Source organism: Etheostoma spectabile, unplaced genomic scaffold (genome assembly GCF_008692095.1).
Source record: "Etheostoma spectabile isolate EspeVRDwgs_2016 unplaced genomic scaffold, UIUC_Espe_1.0 scaffold378, whole genome shotgun sequence".
NCBI lineage: Eukaryota > Metazoa > Chordata > Actinopteri > Perciformes > Percidae > Etheostoma > Etheostoma spectabile.
Window position 1 is genome coordinate 71,664 of NW_022605595.1, and position 26,508 is coordinate 98,171.

At 42.2% G+C, this 26,508-nt stretch overlaps 1 protein-coding gene across 1 annotated transcript in view; it reads left to right on the forward strand.

The window, feature by feature from the left end:
- LOC116686446 (uncharacterized) overlaps positions 1-26,508 on the forward strand; it is a 75,300-nt gene that overhangs the window by 37,489 nt on the left and 11,303 nt on the right. Inside the window, exon 3 of the mRNA XM_032511460.1 lies at positions 1,864-2,516. Within this exon, the coding sequence (XP_032367351.1) occupies positions 1,864-2,516 (653 nt within the window). The remainder of the gene's footprint in view (positions 1-1,863; positions 2,517-26,508) is intronic.

Here is a 26,508-nt window from a genome sequence, read left to right on the forward strand (position 1 = left end):
GCTCCATCACTTCTGTTTCTCCATGTGTTGATTTGTCTCTGATGAAGCTGTGAGGACTGAGCTTCCTCTTCATCATCTTCCTCTTCACGGGACAGGATGAATGGAACTTGGTGATATCGTCTCCTCCAGCCCTTGAAGCTGCACTCCCTCCTGACTGATACACATTTCCTCATGTTCCTCTTTAATGTGTGGGGGGGTGCTCTTGCTCCTCGTGGTCCACACTGGAGCTCCGCTGTCTCCTTCACCCAATAATCACTTTGAGAACGTCTGGAGGTAAAGCTGAAACACAGACAACTTGACGAGTTCAACAATACTTTGGAATTAGCTGATTTCATTGTGAAAAAAGACGCAGCTTCATAATGAAATCATCCGATTTATTAGCCTGGGTGCCAGCTGGACTTAGCCCGGCCCACATTGGAAGTCGGGAAGTTTGGTCTGGACTTGATCTGTTGTGGAGCCACTATGTCATTTATCCCCGGTCTCCAAGATTCATACAACACTAAGCTGTTACACTACCACCCTTAATAAATCTCCCTCTCCTCCCCTCTGCTCCTCGTGGTGGTCAAGATATAAAACGGGCTGAAGGAAACATTTGAAGTCAAACTCAAGGGCCTCGGCAAAATCTGGCCCTAGCAAATTTCATCGGGCACAAATATCTCGTTACATTGTTTGAGGATTTGGTTTCAAATCAATCGATCATCGGTTCCCAGTTAATATGCCCAGGTTTGCATTACGTAAGCCCAGGCGTTGTTGTGTTGCAGCCTGGGGGCGAGTACGCGGCGCTCTGGTGTCGCTTTATTTTACAATAAAAACACCCTTTCAATAAGGATGTGACCCATTCAACTCCACTCCTCAAAGAATTCGGAAATCAATCAGAACCGGAATGGGATCAGACCACTTAAAAATGCTTGATGACACAAAACAACGTACTTTCCATCTTATTTGTACATTTAAGAATTTCATCTGTGTTTTTATGACATTTACTAAAGATTTTTAAGGCAAGAACGTATAGTGTATAATAAGGTAGCCTGGTTTTTTTGAATAGCAGGTTTAAGTCTTTCTCAATGTCAATGTAAGGACAGCTGTCTGTCCACATCTCAGCATGTATTAAGGTCCCATGTCATGGTGCTCTTTGGACCTTTAATAAGACCTTAGTTGGTCCTTCCGATACGTATTAAGGACCACTACGTCTATATAAAAGACTTCAGATCCAGTATTAGGGACCACTAAGGTCTATATAAAGAGACTTCAGATCCAGTATTAGGGACCACTAAGTCTATATAAGAGACTTCAGATCCATGTATTAGGGGACCACAAGGTCTATAAAAGAGACTTCAGATCCAGTTTAGGGACCACTAAGGTCTATATAAAAGAGACTTCAGATCCAGTATTAGGGACCACTAAGTCTATATAAAGAGACTTCGATCCAGTATTAGGGACACTAAGGTCTATATAAAAGAGACTTCATATACAGTATTAGGGACCACTAAGGTCTATATAAAGAACTTCAGATACAGTATTAGGACCACTAAGTGTCATATAAAGAGACTTCATCGTACGATGGGACCATTCAATTCCTGCACCTAACCACATGTAGTTTATAAATCTGATGTGTATTCTACTATCTACGTGTGTATTAGTACTTTCAACTGCTACGGGTCGGACTACTTCTTCCAGATCTGACCAGGACAGCGGATGTTTTTCTTGCAGCTGAAGGACTGTGAGGAGAAAGTTAGCACGCTGATATAAACCCGTTAGCTCCAGGAGCTAGCAGAGCTCTAGCAGCTATCAGCTAACGTTAGCTAGCTTGTGGCGGCCTCTCAGACTAGGACTGTGGAGGACCAGAACCAGCCAGGAACTCACATCCACTTTTACAACCAGAGACTCAAGACCAGACTGGAAACCCTTCTGATCCTGAGACTGATGACAGTGCTGAATGGAAGGAGACCAGAGATCCTCGGTCGGCTTCACACTCTCTGAAACGTGATTCAAGACGTAAGAAAACGCTCATCTGCTCTGAGTGTGGGAGGACATTTGACATCAACTCAAATCTGAAGAAACGCATGCTATCTCACACTGGAGAAAAGCCTTTCAGCTGCTCAGTTTGTAATAAATCTACCCAGAGTGGAGATTTACAGAAACAGATTTCGCGAGATTTCCAGGCTAGAGAGAACGAGCTACGACCGGTCGAGCGGGATATTGGTTTTTCCTCGAGAGACACCGTGACTCGCAAACGAGCAAAGCATGGCAGTTGCTCAGTGTTTGGATGTACAAATGAACATAAAAGTCTTTTTTTAGCTCCTTCAGCCGTGTCTGTGAAGAGCCAGTGGGTTAATTTTATTATTTCTGGCAATGCGGCGACACAGCTTCCCAAAGTTTTGTACGTCTGCGCCAAACACTTCACCGACGACTGTTTCCTCAACTTGGGCCAGTACAGAGCTGGCCTTGCTGAACGTCTGAAGATAAAGCCTGGATCAGTACCAACTCTCCGTGGCTCAGCTGCAAACCTCGGACAAGTAAGTCAACCAATGTTACTGTATATGGTTACCCAGCTTCTTACCCTTAGAATGTGGCTGTTACGTTAGCTCCGCAGCTAACAGCTAACCGCCCAGTTCCTATCGCTAATATAAAGGCAGATAGCTTCAAGCATAAGTGTTGGTGTTATGGGGCGCGCGACATCCACCTTTCCCCTCATTGAAATATCATTTTATAGATCTTATTAAAATTATTCACTAAACATGCTTATCTTCTATGTTACAACTTGCACCCGGAATATGTTAGAGCCCGACCGATAAAGGATTTTTTAGGCCGATACCGATACGATTTGGTTATTTAAAAATCTGATATTCCAATATATCAGCCAATGTATATTTAAAAACAAAATCCAGAAATCCGTTACAAAACAAACGATTTCCTTAGTTTTTCTGTAGTTATTAAGTTCTCACTAAAATTATATGATAATTTCATTATAACAGAATCAAAATATATTAAAGTTCTGATAAATAAAAGGTATAAAAATAAAAACTTAAGATATGAAACCTAAACAAAAACACATTACCAAAAAAAATAATTAGAGTTGTCAACAGGGACGTTGTAGAGCGTCCTCTGGTGGACAGACTATGCAACGCCATCACTAACAGGGAGTTGTAGACGCGCCTCTGGTGGACAGACTATGCAACGCCATCACTACGGGACGTTGAGAGCTCCTCTGGTGGACAGACTATCAACGCCAACACTAACAGGGACGTTGTAGAGCGTCCTCTGGTGGACAGACTGGCACCCATCATAACAGGGACGTTGTAGAGTCGCCCTGGTGGACAGACTATGCAACGCCATCACTCACGGACTTTAGAGCATCCTCTTTGGACAGACTATGCAACGCATCACTACCAGGAACGTTGTAGAGCGTCCTCTGGTGGACAGACTATGCAACGCCATCACTAACAGGGACGTTGTAGAGCGTCCTCTGGTGGACAGACTATCAACGTCATCACTAACAGGCTAGTAGAAGCGTCCGCTGTGACAGACTATGCAACCCATCACTAACAGGGACGTTGTAGAGCGTCCTCTGTGGACAGCTATGCAACGCCATCACTAACAGGGAGCTTTGTAAGAGCGTCCTCTGTGGACAGACTATGCAGCGTCATCACTACAGGGCCGTAGTAAGCGTCCTCTGGTGACAGACTAGTCACGCCATCCTAACAGGGACGTTGTAGAGCTCCTCTGGTGACAGACTATGCAACGCCTCACTAACAGGGACGTTGTAGAGCGTCCTCTGGTGGACAGACTATGCAACGCCAACACTCGTAACAGGGTTGACCGTCCGTTTTTATTTTTTAATTATTTATTTGTGATAAATTCCTTTTAATTTGCCGAATATCGGACGGTCGGGCTCTAGAATATACAGAGTAGGCCAGCATAATTCAAGAAAAAATATGAATCATGAATTTTCTGCTTAGAATTAATATCACGATTCTCTGCCACGATTTTTTTGACCATTACAAAATAAAACCAAACATAGATTTTGTGATGTAGTCGGCTGTAAAAATTAAATGAGAATCAAAGTCGTTAAAAAAAAAAGTATTTTATTTTTAACCGTCATGTTGTCCTTGGGTCAGATTGACCCGTTTTCAGTTTGTTTTTTTTCTCATTAAAAATGGGGCCTTGTAATAAGCGCTGAAACTGTCAATATTAAAAATCACAAAAAACTTTGGGGAAAAAAATATTAAAAAAACACCCACAACATGGAAAAAGGGCAAATAATAATAATGTATAATAATGAGGCGTTAATAGTGTTGGAGGAAAGTGACCATAACTTTTAGTTTTCATGGTTGACAGGAAGACAACACAAGTACGGAAGAGGATTTAGGTGAATTCTGACTTTAATCTCAGAATTCTGACTTTAATCTCAGAATTCTGACTTTAATCTACAGGTTTCAATAGTTACTAAAAGTTAAGTCAACTATTAAAGAGAGGATGGTCTTGAGCAGTCAGGACTGTAGCGCCCCCCCACACATTAAAGAGGCACAGGAGGAACTGTGGAGCAGTCCGGAGGGAGTTTAACAGCTTCACGAAGTTCTGGAGGAGGCTGAATATCACCGTTCTCATTCACTCCTGTCCCTCGTGAAGATGATGAATAGGAACTCTGTCGCAAGCTTCTCAAGCAACTGAACACATGAAACAGAAGCTGATGGAAGGACTATGTAGGACGAACCAGCCATATCTCACATCTACTTTTACACCGAGAACCTGTAGAACCGAGACTGGGAAAAAGTAATAGTTTAACCGAGTTTAAAATAGTAGCTAAAGGTATGTCTAAACCTTGAAATCAAAGTAAATTAAAAGTAACACTAAACCAAACAAGTACTTGTCTAACAGTTGATTAGAAGCTAAAAGTACTCTGCTTCCCTGTATGTTTGGTTTGCTGGCTGCCCCACCATGCAGCCTGTCGGGAATTAGCTCATGCAACAAAGTACCCAGTATTGAGTGCAAAGCGCCAGTAATTTAAGTTTCCACCTATGTTCCCATGAAAACCAGATCCAGACATTTTTTAATGAATTTTATAATCTCTCCCCCGGACACCGCGACAGTATGTAAAAAAAAATAAAAAAAAAGGCATGTCCTGGCCAAAAGAGGCCGTCTGGTAAACCCAGGCTAACCGTTGAAATAGCTAAAAGTTATGACTGACAATGGCGGGTGACTATCTTTTCCTGTTGTTTTCACTTTTCTATAGCAGAAAAAAAATTGTTGCCATGACTTTTAGAGCCAATTTGCCTGACTTAACAACGCATTCCTCGTTTGCACATATTTCACATTGCAATGTCGATGCGGAAGCGATTCATCATGCATCCTAAAACACAACACACGTCACAACACCCCTAGTTAGCATTAATCCCGAGTTTTGCCTCAATTTGTTTTTCTTGTTTCCTGGAGAGTGAGCCAGGGCCGTTGGCGGGTAAAGAAGATTTCCCCCGGCAGCAGGGGTGTAGCGCCATTGTAGACCAGCCTAGCCAGAGTCCCCCCACACATTACGAAAACGTCGACAAGAGGCACTTTGGAGCAAGTCAGATGAGAACCGCCTTCAAGGCTTGAGGAGGCTGATGTCACCAAGTTTATATTCATATCCCTCCCTGTGAATATTGACGAGGATGAAGAGGGCTCCGTCCTCACAGCTTCATCAGAGACAAACTCACACTGGAAACGAAGATGATGGAGAAGACTGGGAGGACCAAACCAGCCAGATACTCACATCACTTTTACAACCAGAGACTGAAACCGAACTGGAGACTGCTCTGACCCTAACTAATGACATTGCTGATTGGAGGGAGACCAGAGAACCTCAGTCGCTTAAAACTTTTCTGGAACATTTTCAGCACTTGATAAACCATTCAGCTGCTCGGCATGTGGGAGAGATTTGTCCAGAGTGGAACAGGCGAAGAGACATATGAGACTCATACAGGAGAAAACCTTTCAGGCTCAATCTGTAATAAATATTTTAACGAGAGAGGAAGTGTATAAGACACACTGATAATCCACACAGGGGAGACGCCAGTGAGCTGCTCTGAGTGTGGAAAAGATTTTAACCACAGACTCAAATCTGAGAGAACACTTGGAGAACTCATACAGGAATAAAGCTTCAGCTGCTCGGGATGTTGAAATCTTTTACAGAGTGGACATTTAAAATCACATGAACAACACACAGGTTAGAAACCTTTCAGCTGCTCGTTCTGTATGAAATCTTTTACACAAGTAGCCATTACAAATCACTGAAACACACTACAGGAGAGGGACCATCTCGTCCTGTGTTTAGTGACATCAGAAAGCAGCAGGGAGTGAGCTCCATGTGGACCAGAGCCGCCAGAGAACCGCAGCGGTGGAACCCTGAACCATAGAAATAAAATTGATAGAAAGGCCCATTACCATTCAAATCAACAATCAAATCTCACATCCATTGTACAACCAGAGACTGGAGAACCAACGGGAGCCTCTCCTGACCCTTAACTACTGACATTGCGGATTTGAAGGAGACCAAGACCAGTTCCACTGGAAGTAAATCTGAAGACATAGGGGCCCTATTTTAATGACCAAGCTACTGTACGAAGTGCCTGCTCAGTGCACTCGGGTCTACTAAGGTTAACTGCGAAAAACGTTCCAGGTGCAATGGTTCAAAGGGTTGTAACTTTGGTTGTAAGACACCAATCCCTCAATATCTCCCATTCTCTTTAAAAGCCAGGTGCTTTTGTAACCCTCTCGCATTGTTATAATGAAGGTGGGATTGCACCATATTGTAATGTAAATAAAAGATGCGTGTGTTGCGCGATCCACCGGGATTGAAAACGCCAGCCTCTTTCAGTATTTATAGTGAAAAACTTTACAGTGTACATTGACTGAAAACGTAACAGATTGGTCAAGAGGGTCTTTAGATGGTAAATTGAGATTTTCGAGTCCACGCATCTTGATTAAACAAGGAATTAATAGGGGCCATGTACTTTTACGTCACCTCCCGCTTGGTCACATGCTGATCAAAGTGCCTGGCCACGTGGGACTGATTGCACAAATGCCTCGCGGAAACTGTTTAAGGTTTGTTTTCTATTTGTTGAGTTTGTGTTTTTACTGTCTTTTAGTTAGTGTGACTTATTGTATTAAACAAAAAAGTCCTCCTAGGGACTGCATTCAATTTACTAGCTTCTGTGATGTGTGGCTAGAAAATATGTATTTGTTTATATATATTACATATATTATATATTTTAATATATTAATACACTGTATATTATTTCTAAATGTTTATATTATGTAAAACCCATAGTAAAGCTGTGTTTGTCTATATTAGAACGCAATATTTTTTCATATGTGATTCAGCTCTGCCTAGACGTTTCAACATCTGGAACTTACAAATATCCCAGAGTGGCAACGCTTCTTAAGAACACAGTTTAGATTTGTTAAAGCTTTTATTCTTTATTCTGTTTGTGAAATGCAGTAACGAGGGATTTCCCTGGTCTTGGTCATATGTCTACTACATCCGACACTAATAATATGAATTCTCTTCTTTGCCGTTAATATTTTTGAAAGTCTTAAATTTAACATACCTAAGGTCTAAAAGTCTGAGAATTTGAGTGGTTGAAACCTGCCAAAACCTATTTAACTTTGTGTGTACACATGTTTCTTGTTGTTGTTCTGCCATCGAGTGTCAAAACCAGGAGACAGTCGGGGTCCCCTTCCTGTAGGAACAGTTTTCATACTAAAAAGCCTGACTTTATCATTATTCCCCTTTTTAAAGTGTGAGACGATATTCCCTCCTTGGGCCTTTAACAGCCCCCCCTGCACCATCTCTTTGCACATTTGTCCAAGTGTTTTTTTTTATCTTTTGCTGTTACAAACGTTTCATTAAAGCACTATCAACCTTTTTTTTTTAAAAGTATATTTCATTGGTTTTGCTGGCCTGGACGGGAACGGTGAAACTAAATTCTCTGCTTCCACACTTTTTGTACAGTTCAAACTGTACGACACATAAACCAATTCATATCTTTTGAAGTTGGTTCATACGTTTTTCTAGAGCCCTGACAAGGTTTATATTTTTATCCTTATTTTTAAAATATTTGTCCAGCAAATAAATTGGATTAAATAATAAAAAGTATCAATTGTTTCCGAAATATAATTAATGAACTGTACATTTCTTTGGATGTTTATAAAAAGGTGTCATTTTTATTTTAAAAGCGTTTTGATCTGAGGAGAACGAGCGACAACGGGAACTACTGGACGCTTGTTTTCAACCCTCGCTCGCGGTTCACAGAGCAGGTTGTCCCATTAACCTTCAGCTGGTCTTCTCTCCTTCCTGGGCTCTCACCATTCTCTCAGCGACGATATTACGATAGGGACGATGGAAATACCATTTATTTCAAAACATCTGTTGAACTTCGCTCTTTTACATGGCCGTCGCCCACCCACCAGACCCATGTACAAAGCACATACTTTTATCATCGAAAAAACACTTTCTTCAATGGACAGAAACTATAATAAAACTACAAAAGGCCGTCTTGGTTCATCTTTCCACTTTCCAACATCACCACTCTGGTCTGGTTGGAAAAACGCTTATTCCCCCATTTAACATGTGGAGATAGGCTTTGTTCCCATTCATTGTCGAACCTGTACATGAGTTTGGTGGTTTCAGGGATGTTATTTACATCAACAAACGTCACCAGTACATTTCTTTTTCCGTCAACATTTGCTTTTATTTTGCAATCGGTTATCAAGCATTATTGTCTTACATTGAAGCCAGAATCATATTAAATGGGCTCTTCTCTGTCCCTCTCACAGAAGGATCTGTGGATCGAATACCATTCGCCTGTTTCCGGCTTGTTTTTCTGCAGCCGCGCTGGCCTATAGGGTTAGGGTTAGTGTCCAAATCAATCTGTCCTAAACAGGATAAATATTTATCGTAAGTATTTGACTAAATTGTGAAATTGTAGGCTTAAAAGTACTCCCAACGCATGTCTAACAGCATATTATAGTACTGGGTAACATCTGACCAGTTACATGCTTGACAAATTTGAAATAGTTAGCTAAAAGTTATATGTTCTTTGGAGCAGCTTTTTATCTCTTACAGAAGAGTTCCCCTGAGCCGCAGGGCGCCAGAGCCCCCCACACATTCAAGAGCGGCAGGAGGAACTGTGGATCAGTCGGGAGGGATGCAGCTCAAGGGAGGGAGGATGCTGAAGAATCACCAAGTTCCCATTCACTCCTGTCCCTGTGAAGAGTGAAGATGATGAATAGGAAGCTCAGTCCTCACAGCTTCATCAGAAGAACAACTCAAACACATGCAACAGAAGCTGATGAGAGGCCTGTGGGGACTCACACCGCACCGCAGGAACTCATATCTACAACCGAGACTGAAGACCGACTGGAACCTTCTTTCTGAACCTGAGACTGCTGACTGAATACGTAATAACATAAGTCTTAACTTCCACTGCTCTCTTTAAATGCAATTAAATTGCATCATAAAATGCAAAATGAATAAAGTATAATCTAATCTAGTGAAACAATGTTCATTTTTTGCAGATGACTCATTGAACCTTCATTTTCTGTTAAGAGCAGTGGTTCGGAAATGTATATTTGACTAATTATTCGTCGGTCAGCTGTTATCTGCCACTCCTTTTCTCAGTTTTCTTTTTTTTACCAATGCCCAATTTCCCTTCTTTAGTACTTACTTTACTCCCTTCGTTAATCTTCTTTAGTCTTTAGTTTCCTATATTTAGGGGGTTTGTTCCCCTTAGTATTAGTGACATAGAAAGACATTGACGACTCAAAAATCTAGAAACTATAAATTACCTATGATAATTAGTATGATATGGGCACCCTGTAATAGTATAAAGTGTATTAAGCAGTTATTTCCTCTACAAATATCGCTCAAAAACCATTGAGGTGCCTGAACAGAAAGGCTGCTAGCCTGTCCGGAACTAGATACACCCATATAATTATTCATATCGGCGAGACTACAGTGTCTTTATACGTTTAAAAAAAACTTTACTTACCCCCATACTTGAACCTTGTCCAGCACCGACTTATTTAAGTTTTTTGCTGCATACCCATTTGACAAGGCGTAAGTATAGTTAGTAGTCGTAGTATATAGCCCCTGAACAGTAGTAATACGTCGTTTACAGAAAGTGGTTTGGAGTGATATTAATTACCATTTAGGCAGCGTAATTACAAGTTACCTAAAAAGCCAAGTAAATTGGCTATAAAATACAACCATTTATGAAACCCTTGACATAAATGTGCCAATGTAGTAGCCGTGACATACTAGTACGACTAAATAGAGATATTCGTAGGAACCTATAGAATAATTTCAACCAAGTCTAAACAAAAACAAGAAGAGCATACCGTGGCTTTTATTTTGCCGTCCGGCCCCCGCCGGAAGTGGTGCTGCGTAGTTTTCCGGTGCTGAGCAGCGGGAGCGTCAGGAGAAGAAGCCGTTAGTCTGAATCCAAATCAGGGAATCCCAAACAGCGTTTCTTAGTTAGGTTCATCAGAGAATGGAGCGAACCCGAAAGACAGCCTGGAGGAGACCAAGCTGGGGGGGGAAGGTTAGTCTGATAGGCCGCCCAAGCTAAGCTAACGTTACCTTCTAGCTTCTAGCATGCTGCTAGCTCCGGAGCTAACGGTTTATATCAGCGTGTACTTCCTCCTCACAGTCCTTCAGTGCAAGAAACATCCGCTGTCCTGGTTCAGATCTGGAAGCGTAGTCCGACCCTTTACTGCAGTTAAAGTACTAATACACCTGTGACATACTCTTACAGTAAAGTCTTGCATTAAAAAGGTTTTGTGAATTGTGGATGATGTATCTCAGGAAAATGTATTAAGTAGTGGCTAAAACAAACATTGTCGAAGAGTAAGGATCCAACCAGCTGTGTGGTTAATGACCTCATCAATCTCAGCTGTGTGTTTAGGACATCACCCTCTCCGCTGTGTTTAATGACATCATCGTCTCAGCTGTTGTTTAATGACATCATCCTCTCGCTGGAGCTGAAGCCATTATATTGGTTGCTAGGTTACTTTATAATCACACAATTATAAACTACTATTACTACTTACTAGAACTCATGTTTTAAGTGTGCAAAATCTGATGTGTAAATTAACTCGTAACCTAAAGATTTCAGATGAATGTAGATGGAGTAACAAGTAGGGGTTGCAAGATAATCAACTTACATCGTATCGCAATTCTATCAAAGTGGTTTGCAATGATTAATGTATATCGTAACACTAACAGACCTCTATGCCTTTTTAAGTGGAAAACCTGAAAATCATCAGTAATCAATACTTGTTCTTCCCCCTGTATACATGCATACAGATCCATCCCCCCCACTCATATCAGCTAGTAGTCTTCCTATAATGGAGGGGTATGGAATTTGTAAGTGAACCCAACAAACTTTTGACTGGTCCGTGTAAACTGCCAGTGACATAGCAGCGACAGCGGCATCACGGAGTTGCTGCACTTCGGGTGCCGTCATGTGAATGGAAGACAAAAAAGCCGTGTTGCCGGTGGAAACAGGTTGGAAATGGGTTTTGAATCGGCTCATTGCCCAACTGACTTGCATAGCAAATCTTAAATTTGGCTATAATACCCTCACAAATGCTACCTCTTGCACCTCTGCCTGGACAATGAACGTTTTTATCTTGGCGTAAGATTCACTCCTTCGGTGCCTCACTCCAGCCGGCTATGGGACTAAGGTGACACGCCCATCCCACGCCATAAATCGGATGATTTCATTTGAGCGCGTCCTCATCAAGTGAATCAGCTAATTAGCAAAGTGTTGGAGAGACTGATTATTAATGTATGTCTGTCTGTGTTTCAGCTTTACCTCCAGACGTTCTGGTATGTGATTGTTGTTGAAAAGGAGGGAGGCGTGTACCTCCAGTGTGGACCACAGGAGCAGAGGCCCCCCCCACCCCTTAAAGAGGAACAGGAGGAACTGTGAGCGTCAGGAGGGAGAGCAGCGTCAGGGCTGGAGGGAGCTGATATTCACCCATTCCCCTTCACATAGGATGGCGGGTTCAATTTGGGAAAATTTTGAACTAAGGAAGTCTAAATAGACAGAGGATACTCACACAGGAGAAAAACCTTCAGGCCTGCTCTGTCTGTTTAAGAAATCTTTTACACAGAGTGGACATTTAACGGTCACCCATGTAGGCACAACAGAGATAACAGAATTCAGCTGCAGGGTTGTGACCAAAGTTTTCCCTTCACTTCTGCTGTCAAAAAAAACCCATAAATGTGTTGGACCAATCGAAACAAAGCTTATGAAGAGGACTGCGGAAGCCCAGAACCATACAGGACTCACATCCACTTTTACAGCCAGAGACTGAAAGCCAGACTGGAGACTCTTCTGAAACGAGACTGATGACATGCTGATTGAATTAGACCAGAGAATCTCAGTCTGCTTTAAAACTCCTTTGAAACTGATTCAGATGTCAAAGAACACATTCAGCTGCTCTGAGTGTGGGAGGAGATTTGGAACAAAGCCACCTTGAAGAGACACATGATACCCCACACGGACCAGCCTTTCCCGCGCTCTGAGGTGTGTGTAAGCTTTCTCTGATAGTGAACTCTGAAAACACATGATAAGTCCCCACAGGAGAACCACCTTTCACCTGCCCAGTTTGTAAAAAAATCTTTTAACACAGAGTGGAAATTGTACAAAAAAACACAATGAGACTCCACAGGAGAAAACCTGTTAGCTGCTCTGATGTGGTAGAGCTTCACTGATGTGTAAACCTGAAGACCACATGATAACCTTCCTGGAGACAACCTTTCAGCGCCTCCATCGTAAGAAAACTTTGACACAGATGGAGCATAAAAGATGCACAATGGAGAATCCACACAGATAACAACCTTTCAGCTGCCAGTTTGTAACAGAAGATTTGCCCCGCGGTCTAATTTCAAAAAACCTAAATGTGGTTTGTCAGAGGTAACAGAAGTAGAAGCTCTGAAGAGGCCGTGTAGGATCAAACCACCAAGACCTCACATCCACATTACAAACCAGAGACAGAGATGTTCACACGTCTTTTTTGATCCAAGTCGCGTCTCAATTCTTTGCGCTTGAGTCCAAGTCAAGTCTCAAGTCTTGATGGGTATAGTTCAAGTCAAGTCTAAGGCCTTTTTCCAGTCTCAAGTCTCTGCCATCTGATCTGTCCCTAACACTGTATGTGTTACATCTCATGAATTCAGACCATGGCCTGTAAGCTACCTCCATACATAAGCATCAAAGCAGTTGTAGGATACTTTTGGGGGTGTCTAACACATCCCTCTAGCCCTCAACCAGGTGAACTGTTAACCTAAAGTCCTGTCACATCATAATTGATACAACTATAAATATTCAATCTGCATGGTTCCCCCATTAGCATCAACCTTCGCGATGGTTTATAGCCTGTTACCTGTGACCATATGGGCTAAATGTAACATCTCTTCACATGAGTCAGGGACTGGCGTATTTGGGTGTGTTTTGAGATCTGATGAAGAACAACGTAATATCCGTGCAGAATTTATTTGGGGTGCCACACACCTTACATGAGCTGTTTCGCTTACTGCACTTTTTACAATGTTATTGAAAGCAAAACTAATGCAAGGCACAAACTCCAGGAGTATTTTGGTGTCGATTGCACTTTTTTGATATGCGGTGCGCGCACATAAGGCCTAACACCTGCGTTACGTTGCACATTATGACAAGCCAGGACCATGCACTCGTTCTAACATTTACCCGACTCATAGTGCCAATAAAATAAAATAGGACTACATTAATAAATTTAAATTTAAAAAGCAATAATGCAGTAAAACAGATTGTTGATGAGCTCTTGAGCCCGTTCCGAGTTCAAGTCTGAAGTCAGCTGTTTTGTGTGAATTAAAGGGGCGGTTCCGAATTTTTGGACATAGCCACCTTTATTTCAGTTAGCCATTGTGGGTTTTTTTATCATTGAGAACAGTTTAAACCACTTTTCATTCAGTCCTTCCAGTTTCGAGGTTCGCTGGTGCTAGACTAGTACAAGTCAATATATCTGCTAGCCTGCCATTACAAACAGTCTGCCCACTCCACAGTATCACAAAGGCAAATGAGTCAATACACCCAACTATCAATTTAAAATGTCTGTGATAGAATAATGGTTTGAAATAAAACTAGGGTTTATTTGGGTCCGGTGGAGTGGGTGGGGGGGGTTTAAAAGATACTGTTGACTTGCGCTAGCCTATCATCAGCTATCTCTGCTACTGGAACGCTGGCTAAAAAGTGTTAACTGTCTCCGCCGATAAAACTCACCCTGCTACTGGAAATAGGCTTTATTTCCAAAAATTCTGACCACGCCCTTTAAGTGCAACTTGAGTCAAGTCTCAGACTCGAGCCCCCATCTCTGCCCCCCTCTTAAAAAAAAAAAAAAAAAAAAAAAAAAAAATACAAATCTATATTTTGCCCAGTGATTATCTTACTGCTTATTATTAGAGTCATGAATCATCCATGTCATAGTCATTTTCAAGGTTTAGGTTTAACACTTTATAAAACCACTGATTCTCCAAAGTTCAGTTTAAAAAACTCTTAAATATAGGCAAATTCATCGTAGATAATCATAACAAAAATAATCTTTAACGGACAACCATAGAAAGCTGACCTTAACCGCCGGATATCTACTTTGTATCAGTTTGTTTAACTACTTTGTAGCGTTTTTAATCTAGGACGATACAAACTCCTCTCATTATTATGTTCAGTGTTTAATTTGATGGTTGTCCGTAATGTGTTCTGTTAAATTCTGTTTTCCTCCCTGCATATTCAGCAGCTGGTGGTGGTTTAAAGAAGAAGTTCCCCTGAGCAGCGGAGTGTAGCTCCAGTGTGGACCAGCAGAGCCAGAGGCCCCCCCACACATTAACGAGACTGAGTAACCGTGGAGCAGTCAGAGGGATAGTCCTCATTCAAGGGGCTGGAGGAGGCTGATATCCAACAAGTTCCCATTCACTCCTGTCCGCTTGAAGAGTGAAGATGATGAGAGGAAAGCGTCGATTCCCCTCACAGCTTCATCAAAGAAAAACTCACCCATGGAAAACAAAGCTGATGGCGAGGACGTGGGAGAGCATAACCAGAACGGACCTCCAATCGCCTTTTTACAACCAGAGTGAAAACAGTGTTTGATAGGGATTTTGGAAGAGACAGAACACGTCGGTCAGATTGAGAGAAGCTGTGCTGATAAAAATCATTCAGCACTCTAACTGTGGGAAACATTTGCCTGCAAGGCAGATCTAGACACCATTAATGTCCACACAGGATAAAAAGCTTACAGTTGCTCAGTTTGTAAGAATATTTTTTACCAGAGTGGAAATTTTACGGTCGCAACATGAGATCCACACAGGAGAAAAACCTTTCAGCTGTCTGAATGTGGTAAAGCATTTTCACAGAAACTTAGTGTACAGAGACCATGGCCCACCAACAGAGAAAGAGCTTTTTAGCTGCTCTGAGTGTGGAGAAAGATTTTGGCCGCAAGTCAATCTCTAGGAAGACCCATGAACCCACACAGGAGAGAAACTTTCAGCTGCTCAGTCTGTAAGAAATCCTTTACACAGAAAGGAGGTTTAACAGGACACAATGATAATTCACACCGAGAAAAACCTTTAGCTGCTCTGTCTGTAACAAAATCTTTTAGTGCAAGAACTAAGTTTAATAGACACATGAAATCTCACCAACACCAAAAGCCTTTTAGCAAGACGCTCATATCATGGCCATCTTGAATATATTAGCCGGAAATGGACGGAAAGACAGATTTTGTAACTCACATCGGCTGCTGCTAATGGTATCGTTGCTCCCGGCCCCACAAGATATTTACCTGTGATCTCAAACGCTAGATTGGAGAAATTCTTACACGATGGTAGCTTAACTCTCTGAACCAAGATTCAAGTAGTAAGAAACATTCAGCTGCTCTGAGTTTGGGAGACAGATTTGTAACAAGCCCATCTGAAAGGATGACCACAGGATAAGACCGGGGGGGACTTTTATATTAACACAATAAAGTAAAGGTAAAAGCCAAAGCATAGATAGACCATCTTTAAATTAAAAGATATTTTGTTCTTTTGTTCATTTGTATTTTATTTATTATTCAGTATATTCTGTATGTGTGTGCAGATAGTTTGGCTGCTGTAGCTGATTCATTTTACATTTTGGGGATGCATTAAAACGTATTTCTAAATTCCTCTCCTCAGCCTGCTATAACAGCTTGGTGTTGGCTTGCCCTCTTAACGGGCTCCAACATGCCCCACTACCACACCCAACCAAATTCTACTATCACAACCCACTCAATGTTACTAGAGCTGGAACCTGTTCCAATGTTTCTGTACAATGATAATGCTTTGTACTAAGAAATTGTCCTTTCGTCACATCTGAAAACATATATAATATTAATTGCACAGTGAACGATGGTGACCCACTAAGCTTTCCTTCCTTAACTGTCCTCTTTACACTAGCCTATGCATGTTCTTCGTGTGTCGGGTTCAGAAGGCTGTAACATAACCTGATCCTGTCATCATCTGGAATTGTCTCCAAATATATCAATCGATTAAATAAAATGTCTAAAAAATACATTAATTAATCTCATGCCCTCATTTTTAGAACTAACTTATATTCACTATTTAACAACAGTAAACCAGGGTCCGAAATGTAACTAATATATCCTCATGAAGAAATCAAAAACAACAAAAAGTGAACTAAATACCGGGGCTTTTATTTTGCCGGCGGCCCCCGTCCGGAAGTGTGCTGCTGTATGTTTCCGGGTGCTGAGCAGCGGGAGCAGTGAGGAGAGAACCGTTAGCTGAACCAAATCAGGGAATCCCAAACGCGTTTGCTTAGTTATTAGTTCATACAGAGATGGAGCGACCGCCCGTAGACAGCTGAGGAGACCAGCTGGGGGGGGCAGGTTAGTCTGAGAGGCCGCCACAATCTAAGCTAACGTTAGCCTGCTAGCGCTAGCAGGCGCGAGCTCCGGAGCTAACGGGTTTTTATACAAGAAGACTCTTGAGTCGTTTTTGTAAGAGATTAAATCTGTTGCTGATTATTCCTGAAACGACACGTTTCCCGGGCAACGCGTTCCTCATCCTTCTACACACATATTATCTCCGTTGTAGGAAAAAATGTGTTAGCCTTACTTTTAGCTTTTGAATTACCATATGTTAACCGGTTGTTATGTCCTACTGGTTGCTGTATGTTGGTCACACACCATGCTCAGATTCGTCAACAATAACAAACATATTCCTGGAGATTTTTTCAAATGGTTTTCCAGATTTTCCTGAGTAACTCACAGCCACCTCCAACGAATACGAGATGTAAAAACAATCATTCAGGTGCGGTCCAGCTGGTTTCGAGCTTATGGCAAATATGATAGGTTTAAACACACGTGAACTTGCATTCCGCGATGGCCAGACCTAATCCTTTCTTGATTTGGGTCGGTGACTAACTAAGTTAGCCGCTAGCTAGCGCCTGCTAACGTGTTGTTGTTTCGTGAAACGGTCGGTGAGCAGAGAACTTTAACCTGACGTCTAGAGAAGCTATCAGGGGACCAGGGGACCAGGTGGACCCGTCCTCTCAATTATATACATAGAAGATTACCAGTTGGCGTGCTACCTGATATACAAGCTTTGTCGGTGTACCTCTATCCAGAGTTTACTGTATGGTTTTATACCTGTATAATAGAAAGCTATGTATTTCTCTTTCAACTCTGCAATGTATTCTTTTTGCAACAAAACTGAAATCTTTAGCAGCAAAACTGAACGTAAGACGAAACAAAAATTGAAAACAACAATAATGTGTCAAACCAAAGAAGAAAGTCTCAAAGTCACAAAACAAGTGCCAGAAAATAAAGACAAGTGACAAAGGTTTGAAAACAACCATGTTGAAAAGCGACAAAACCATTAAAAAGCACCAAAAACTGTAAGTATGGTCAAAAAATGTGACAACTGCTGAAAATGTTTTGTGTGTGTGTTGTGTGGGTGTGTGGGTGTGGTTGTGTGTTGTGTGTGTTGTTGGTGGGTGTGTGGTTAAGCACTGTTTCTGCCGCTGTATGGATATCTTCTCATGCGGCACATGAGTGCCAAAGACGAAGATCGCCACCTGTCCCGTGTGTTCTGTTCCCTGATTATAAAACTATGTTCAGCTCAGTCCAAATGCTCTCCGGTTTGTTTACTCATATACATGGTGGGCCAAAAACACTTATGTGCTGCGCCTAAGGCTGTATAATCGCGGAAAACCCTGCATTTAGCTAGTAAGGCATCTCATCTAGCTATCAGCTTTCAGCCACCTTTGTTGTGGACATCTAACTCAAGCACCAGGCCTGCCAGGACGTGTGAAGTATCCTAGCCCCCTTTAGAACTTCTACAGGTGTGTGTGATTCGTGGGCTTTGCTTAGAGCTACGCTTCCCTTGGCCTAACTAACTAACTAACTAACTAACTACTAAAGAAGCTGTTACTAACTAAAAAAAAAAATATATTCGTCCCAGTCATGAGATACAAACAAAATCAACATGCCTTTAAAGTGTTGAGGAACTGCTTCGTAAAATTGTTGCTGAATAATTGTCAGTGTGTTGATTTTGCCACCGTTTAATGGATGTAGATTTTCATTGTAAAAGTATTCCAACAGCTTGTGTTTTCAGCTTTACCTCAAGTCGTTCGGAAGTGATTGTTTGGTGCAGAGGGATCAGCGGAGTGTAGCTCCCATTGGTGGACCATCAAAAGCCAGAGCCCCCCCCACACATAAAGGGAACTGTGGATACAGTCAGGAGGAGAGCAGCTTTCAGGGCTGGAGGATGCAGATATCACCAAGTTCCCATTCACTCCTTCCCTGTGAAGAGTGGATGGACGAGAGGAAGCTCAGTCCTCACAGCTTCATCAGAGACAAACTCCCACATGGAAACAGAGGGATTGTGACGTTTTGAAGGAAGAGGGGTGAACCTCCACACACACAGGTTTTGAGAATCATGTGCCCCTGTGTTATATGTGAATTAACACGCAAAAATAATGCTTATAGACATACAGATGCAACTGTCTTTTGTTGCTAGCCAGTGGGTCATGTCGATGTTAAACGGCCCCCAGTAATGGCGTTGGGGAACTCTACATTTCATATTTTTCCCGCTCATATGTTTATCTATTTATCGACACATAGTACTCCCTGTTCCTTTAAAGTGTTCAAATCAGACCATCAAAATTGAACAGACTAAGATTAGCATTAGGTATAATTTGTCAGTCTTTACACATCACTTGGCTGAAAGTTTGAATGCAGAAACGGAAAAAGCAGTTTTTTACAACGTAAAGAGATTTGAAAGAGACTCTGTACTAGTGATGCTTTCTCTCTGTGAATGTGTTAACATTTCTGCTCTTGTGTTTCCTGGCAGATGTTGACATCTGTTGTGGTTAAAGAAGAGGTTTCCCCTGAGCAGCAGGATTGTAGCCTCCATGGTGGACCAGCAAGGGGAAAGCCACACCCCCCCCCCACACCTTAAAGAGGAGCATGAGGAACCGTGGAGCGTCCGGAGGGAGACGCATGTTCAAGGTCTGTGAGGCGGCGGATATCACCAAGTTCCCATTCACTCACTGTCCCTGTGAAGGTGAAGATGTGACGAGGAATCTCCCCTCACAGCTTCATCAGAGACCAACTCACACCATGGAAACAGAATCCTGAATGGCGAAGGACTGTGAGTACCAGACGGCCAGGACTCACATCCACTTTTACAACCGAGACGAAGACCGGCATACTGTAACTCTTCTGAACCTGAGAACGATTGACAGTGACTGATTGGAGGAGCCCCGATAACCTCAGTCAGCTTTTAAACTGCTCTGAAACATGATTCAAGAAGTAAAAAACATTCCGCTGCTCTGAGTGTTGAGGAGATGTGGCTTCAAATCATATCTGAAACACACATGAGCACTCAGCCACAGGAGCAAACCTTTCAGCTGCTCATTTTGTAAGAATCTTTTACACAGATTGGACCATGACGGTCCGCACATTGAGATCCACGACAGGGAAAAACCTTTAGCTGCTCGTTTTGGTAAAATCGTTTACACATAGTGGAAGTTTACGTGAAACACTTGAAAATCCCACAGAGAAAAACCTTTCAGCTGCTCTGAGTGTGGTAAAGCTTTCATGAGCGTGACACTCTTAAAACACATGAGGACTCCTTCTGGAGAAAACAAAAACCTTTGAGCTCCTCAATCGTTAAAAGATAGGCAAATGTTATCGGTCACTCATTAGAAATCACACAATACACAGAATCCGTTCAGCTGCTCAGTTTGCAATATCTTTACACAGAGGGAGTTTAAAGAGCACCTGAGGTTTCACACAACTTCCTTCAGCTTGCTCTGAGGTGTTAGAGCTTTCCACTGATATTGGAACCTGAAGAACCCCATTATGACTCATTCCCAGGAAACGTTCAGCTGCTCATCTCGGTAAGAAGTCTTTTGAAAACGAGTGTAGTCTTTACAAAAACACATGGTCGTCCCACAGGAGACGAACTTGCCAGCGCGTGCTTTGTAATAGATTACCTGGCGTTCTATGTCAACCATAAGTGTTTTAGTGTATCGCTGATAACGCAAAGTATGAGAACGACAGTCTAAATGAATGCTGTAACCTGGGTGAGGCGTCAGCATACATTAGTTACATTGGTCTAGTTATATAGCGAGCTATACACCTTGTAGACTTCTGCCATTATGGCCATAAGCCTGTTTTCTATTGGCTATTATCTATATCCAAAGTTATGTTTTGTATCCTGGAAAGACACTTATTACCACAAATGTTACTCTTTATATTTACATACTTTACCTTCTGTACTATTTTCTATCCAATTTTTCTACATTTTTTATTTAATAATCATTTGTGCAAGCCAAGGTTATATACTGCTACTCTTGTGATTGTTGTGCACATGATAATTAATGACTAACAAAAATGTAAATCATTCCTGCGTAATGCACGGAAGCTGAAAATTGCTTGTCCCCAAACCCATCTTACAGCATGGTCCTATTGGCAACATTGGAGAAAGTGATGGGAAATTCTAAAAAATATCTCCATAATTTCTATGGCATGGTTTCTGTTTCGCTTTTCAGGAGTTTGAATAAATGGTTCATAGTATCTGGAAAACTCTCTGATTGGTTTTAAAGAAATGCTTTGTTCACCCAACGCCTGTACTACTGCCAGATTGGGCTTTTTGGGAGCTGATGTGTCAAAATGGAAATTATGGTGGAATTAGAGATCCGCCTTGTTTAAGACCCGCCTACTTGACATCAAGCTCATCTGCATGACAGTGTCACTGGTTCTTAAACGTTGTGGTGGGGCATTTATCATTAATTAAATTTATGTATAAAGTATCAATCATAATAAGAGTTATCTCAAGACACCTTTACAGAATGATAGACTCTTTATATTTTATAACTCCCAAAATTCTAGTCGTTCCCCCATAGAGCACGCATTTAAGTGCGACCAGTGGGCAGGAAAACTCCTTTTTAGGAGAAACCGGGTCAGACCCAGGGGCTACTTGTGGGTGGATTGACGGGCCCTTTGGTAGGGGGGTGATGAATATGACATACATCTCCCACAGTAATGATAATGGAACAGTACTACAAACATGGTAGTAGTATATTTCTGTCAAGTCGTGCTCTGCAGGATCTCCCAACACTTCCAACAGATGAACGGAACAGCTCCCGGACGGTGTCGCGAGTAACTAGAATACCGGTGCTTTTTTTTTTTGTCCGGCCACGGCCCCCGGCCGGAATGGTGCTACGTTAGTTTCCGGGTGCTGAGCACGGAGCATTGAGGAGAGAACGTAGCTAATCCAAATCATGGAATCCCCAACAGCGTTCTTAGTTTAGTTTCATCAAGATGGAGCGACCCCGAGACAGCTGAGGAGACTCAGAGCTGGGGGGGCAGGTGTAGTCTGAGTAGGCCGCCACAAGCTACAGCTAACGTTAGCCTGACTAGCTGCTGAGCTGCTGCTGCTCTGGAGTCGCTAACGGTATATCAGCGTGCTAATTTCTCCTCACAGTCCTTCACGCTGCAAGAAAACATCCGCTTTCCTGGTTCAAGTCTGGAAAATATCCGACCCGTTACTGGCAGTGTGAAGTACTTAATACACACTGTAGTAGTAGAATAACACATCCAGATTTATAAACTACATTCGGTTACGCGTGCAGAATCGAATGGTCCATCGGATCTGGAAGTCTCTTTATATAGACCTTAGTGGCCCTAACTACTTTACTGAAGGTCTCTTTATTAGACTTAGTGGCCCTAATACGGTATCTGAAAGTCTCTTTTATATATAGACCTTATGTCCCTATACTGGATCTGCGTCATTCGTTATATAGACCCTTAGTGTCCCTAATACCTGGATCTGCAAGTCCTTTTATATGAACCTATGGTGCCCTAATACGGACTCTGAAGTATCTTTTTATATGAAACCTTAGTGGTCCCCAATACTGGATGCTGGAGGTCTTCTTTATATAGAGTTAGTGTCCCTAATATGGATCTGAGTCTCTTTTATATAGACCTTCGTGGTCCCCTAATGATGGATCTGAGTCTCTTTATATAGACCGTACTGTACCTTCATACTGTATCTAGGACCACTAGTCTTTATTAAAGCGTCCAAAGAGCACCATGACATGGGACCTTTAATACATGCAGATTGGACAGACACTTGTCCTTACATTGACATCTGAGAAGACTTAAACCTGCTATTCAAAAAACCAGTGCTACCCTATTAATACACTATACTCGTCCCCCCCTGGCCTTAAAATCTTTGTAAATTCATAAAAACACGATGAAATTCTTAATTTTCAAAATAAGATGAACAGTAACTTGTTTTGTTGCATCAGCATTTTTAAGTGGTCTATTCCCATTCCGGTTCGGATTGATTCTCGATTCTTTTAGAGTGGAGTTGAATCGGGTCACACATCCTTATGAAAGGTGTTTTTATTGTAAAATAAAGCTACTACACCAGAAGCGCCGCGTACTTGCGCCCATGCTGCAACCACACACCCGCTGGCTGCTTCATTATGCACGACCTGGGCATATTAACTTGGAACCATTGATCGATATTGAAACCAAAACTCCCTGCCAAAATTGTAAACGAGATATTTTGTGCCGATTGAATTGTGCTAGGGCCAATTTTTCCCGAGGCCCTTGAGTTTGACCCTCTCAAATGTTATCCTTCAGCCCCGTTTTTATTTTGACCACCCATCAGGCGAGTGGGATGAAGGAGTTTATTTACGGGTGGTAAGTGTAACAGCTAGTTGTGTATGTCGATCTGTTGAACCGGGTAAATACATAGTGGCTCCACAAACAGACTCAAGTCCAGACCAACTTCCCGACTTCCCACATTGGGCCGGGCTAAGTCCAGCTTGCGCCCAGGCTAATAAATCGATTGATTTCATTATGAGCTGCGTCTTTTTCACAATGAATCGCTAATTACCAAAGTATTGTTGACACTCCCGTCCACTCTGTCTGTGTTTCAGCTTTACCTCCACGACGTTCTCAAAGTGATTATTGGTGACGAGGAGCAGCTGGAGCTGCCATGTGTGACCAGCAGGACAAGATGCACCCCCCACACATTAGGAACAATAGACACTGTTTATCATTCAGGATGAGTGAGCTTCAGGGCTGTGATGAGACTGATATCACCACAGTTCCCATTCCCTCCTGTCCCTGTGAGAGTGAAGATGATGAAGAGACAGCTCATCCTCACAGCTTCATCAGAGACAAACTCAACCATGGAACACAAAGCTGATGGAGAGGACTGTGGAGACCAAAACCAGCCAGGACTCACATCCACTTTTACAACCAAGACTCAAGACCAGACTGGAACCCTCTGATCCTGAGACTGATGACAGTGCTGACTGGAAGAACCAGAGATCCTCGTCGTCTTCACACTCTCTGGAACGTTGATTCAAGACGTAAAAAACCTCATCTTCGGCTCTGAGTGTGGGAGCATTTGACATCAACTCAATCTGTGAAAAACGCATGCTATCTCACACTGGAGAAAGCCTTTCAGCTGCTCAGTTTGTAATAAATCTACCCAGAGTGGAGATTTACAGAAACGCTTTCGCGAAGATTTCCAGGCTCGATTAACAGCTACGCCCGGTCGAACGCGGGATTGGTTTTTCCTCGAGAGAACCCGTGACTCACTCGCAAACTGCAGTTGCTCAGTGTTGATGTCCAAAGTAACAAAAGATCTTTTTTATTAGCTCCTTCGCCGTGTCTGTGAATAGCCGTGTGGTTATTTTATTTATTTCTGGCAATGCGGCGACACAGCTTCCCAAAGTTTGTACTCTGTGCGCCAAACACTTACCGCCGACTGTTTCCTCACTTGGGCCAGTCAGACTGGCCTTGCTGACGTCTGAAGATAAGCCTGGATCGTACCAACTCTCGTGGCTCAGCTGCAAACCTCGACAATTAGTCAACCAAATGTTACTGTATTGGTTACCCAGCTTCTTCCCTTAGATGTGGCTGTTACATTAGCTCCGCAGCTAACAGCTAACCGCCCAGTTCCTATCGCTAATATAAAGGCAATAGCTTCAAGCATAAAGTGTTGGTGTTATGGGCGCGGCGCATCCACCTTTCCCCTCATTGAAATCATTTAAGATCTTATTAAAATTATTCACTAAACATGCTTATCTTCTAATGTTAACTGCACCCGAAATGTTAGAGCCCGACCGATAAAGGTTTTTAGGCCGTACCGATACGATTTGGTTATTTAAAATCTATATTCCATAATCACCAATTATATTTAAAACAAATCCAGAATCCTTACAAAACAACGATTTCCTTAGTTTTTCTGTAGTTTATTAAGTTCTCACTAAAATTATATGATAATTTCATTATAACAGAATCAAAATATTTAAAGTTCTGATAATAAAAGTATAAAAATAAAACTTAAGATATGAAACCTAACAAAAACACATTACCAAAAAAATAATTAGAGTTGTCAACAGGAGCGTGTAGAGCTTCCTCTGGTGGACGACTATGCAACCCCAGCACTACAGGCACAGTTGTAAGCGTCCTCTGGTGTACAGACTATGCACGCCATCACTAACAGGGACTTGTAGAGCTCCTCTGGTGCCAGACTATGCAACGCCATCACTAACAGGGACGTTGAGAGCTCCCTCTGTGTACAGACTATGCAACGCCACACTCCGGGACGTTGAGAGCGTCCTCTGTGGACCTGATGCAACGCCATCACTAACAGGGACGTTGTAGAGCGTCCTCTGGGACAGACTATGCAACGCCATCACTAACAGCGTTTAAGCGTCCTCTGTGGACAGACTATGCAACGCATCACTACAGGACAGTGTAGAGCGTCCTCTGGTACAGACTATATCCAACGCCCATCAATAACAGGGACTTTTGTAGAGCGTCCTCTGTGGACAGACTATGCACGCCATCACTAACAGAGCGTTTGTAGAGCGTCCGCTGGTGGACAGACTATGCAACGTCATCACCTACGGGACGTTGTAGAGCGTCCTCTGGTGTACGACTATGCAACGTCCATCACTAACAGGAGACGTTGTAGAGCGTCCTCTGGTGGACAGACTATGCAGCCCATCACTAACAGGACCTTGTAGAAGCGTCCTCTGTGACAGACTAGCACGTCATCCTCACAGGGCGACAGTCTAGTAGAGCTCCTCTGGTGACAGACTATGCAACCCCACTAACAGTGACGTTGTAGAGCTCCTCTGGTGGCCAGACTATGCAACGCCACACTACGTCGTACAGCGGGTTGTACCGTCCGTTTTTATTTTTAATTATTTATTTGTGATAAATTCCTTTAATTGCCGAATATCGGACGGTCGTGCGCTAGAAATACAAGTAGGCCAGCCTATTCAAGAAAAAATATGAATCATGATTTTCTGCTTAGAATTAATATCACGATTCTCTGCCACGATTTTTTTGACCATTACAAATAAACCCAACATAGATTTTGTGATGTAGTCTGCTGTAAAATTAATGAAATCAAGTCGTTAAAAAAACAAGTATTTATTTTAACCGTCAGTTGTCCTTGGGTCAGATTGACCCGTTTTCAGTTTGTTTTTTTTCTCATTAAATGGGGCTTGTATAATCGCTGAACTGTCAATATTAAAAATCACAAAAAACTTGGTGGAAAAAATATTAAAAAAACACCCACACCATGAAAAAGGGCAACATAATAATAATGTATATATGAGGCTTTAATAGGTTGGAGGAAGTGACCATAACTTTTAGTGTTTCATGGTTACAGGAACGACACAATTACGGAAGGATTTAGGTGAATCTGACTTTAATCTCAGATTCTGACTTTAATCTCATGAATTCCTGACTTATTCGCCTCAGAGTTCTGACTTTAATCTCAGAGTTCTGACTTTAATCTCAGAGTTCTGACTTTAATCTCAGAGTTCTGACTTTAATCTCAGAGTTCTGACTTTAATCTCAGAGTTCTGACTTTAATCTCAGAGTTCTGACTTTAATCTCAGAGTTCTGACT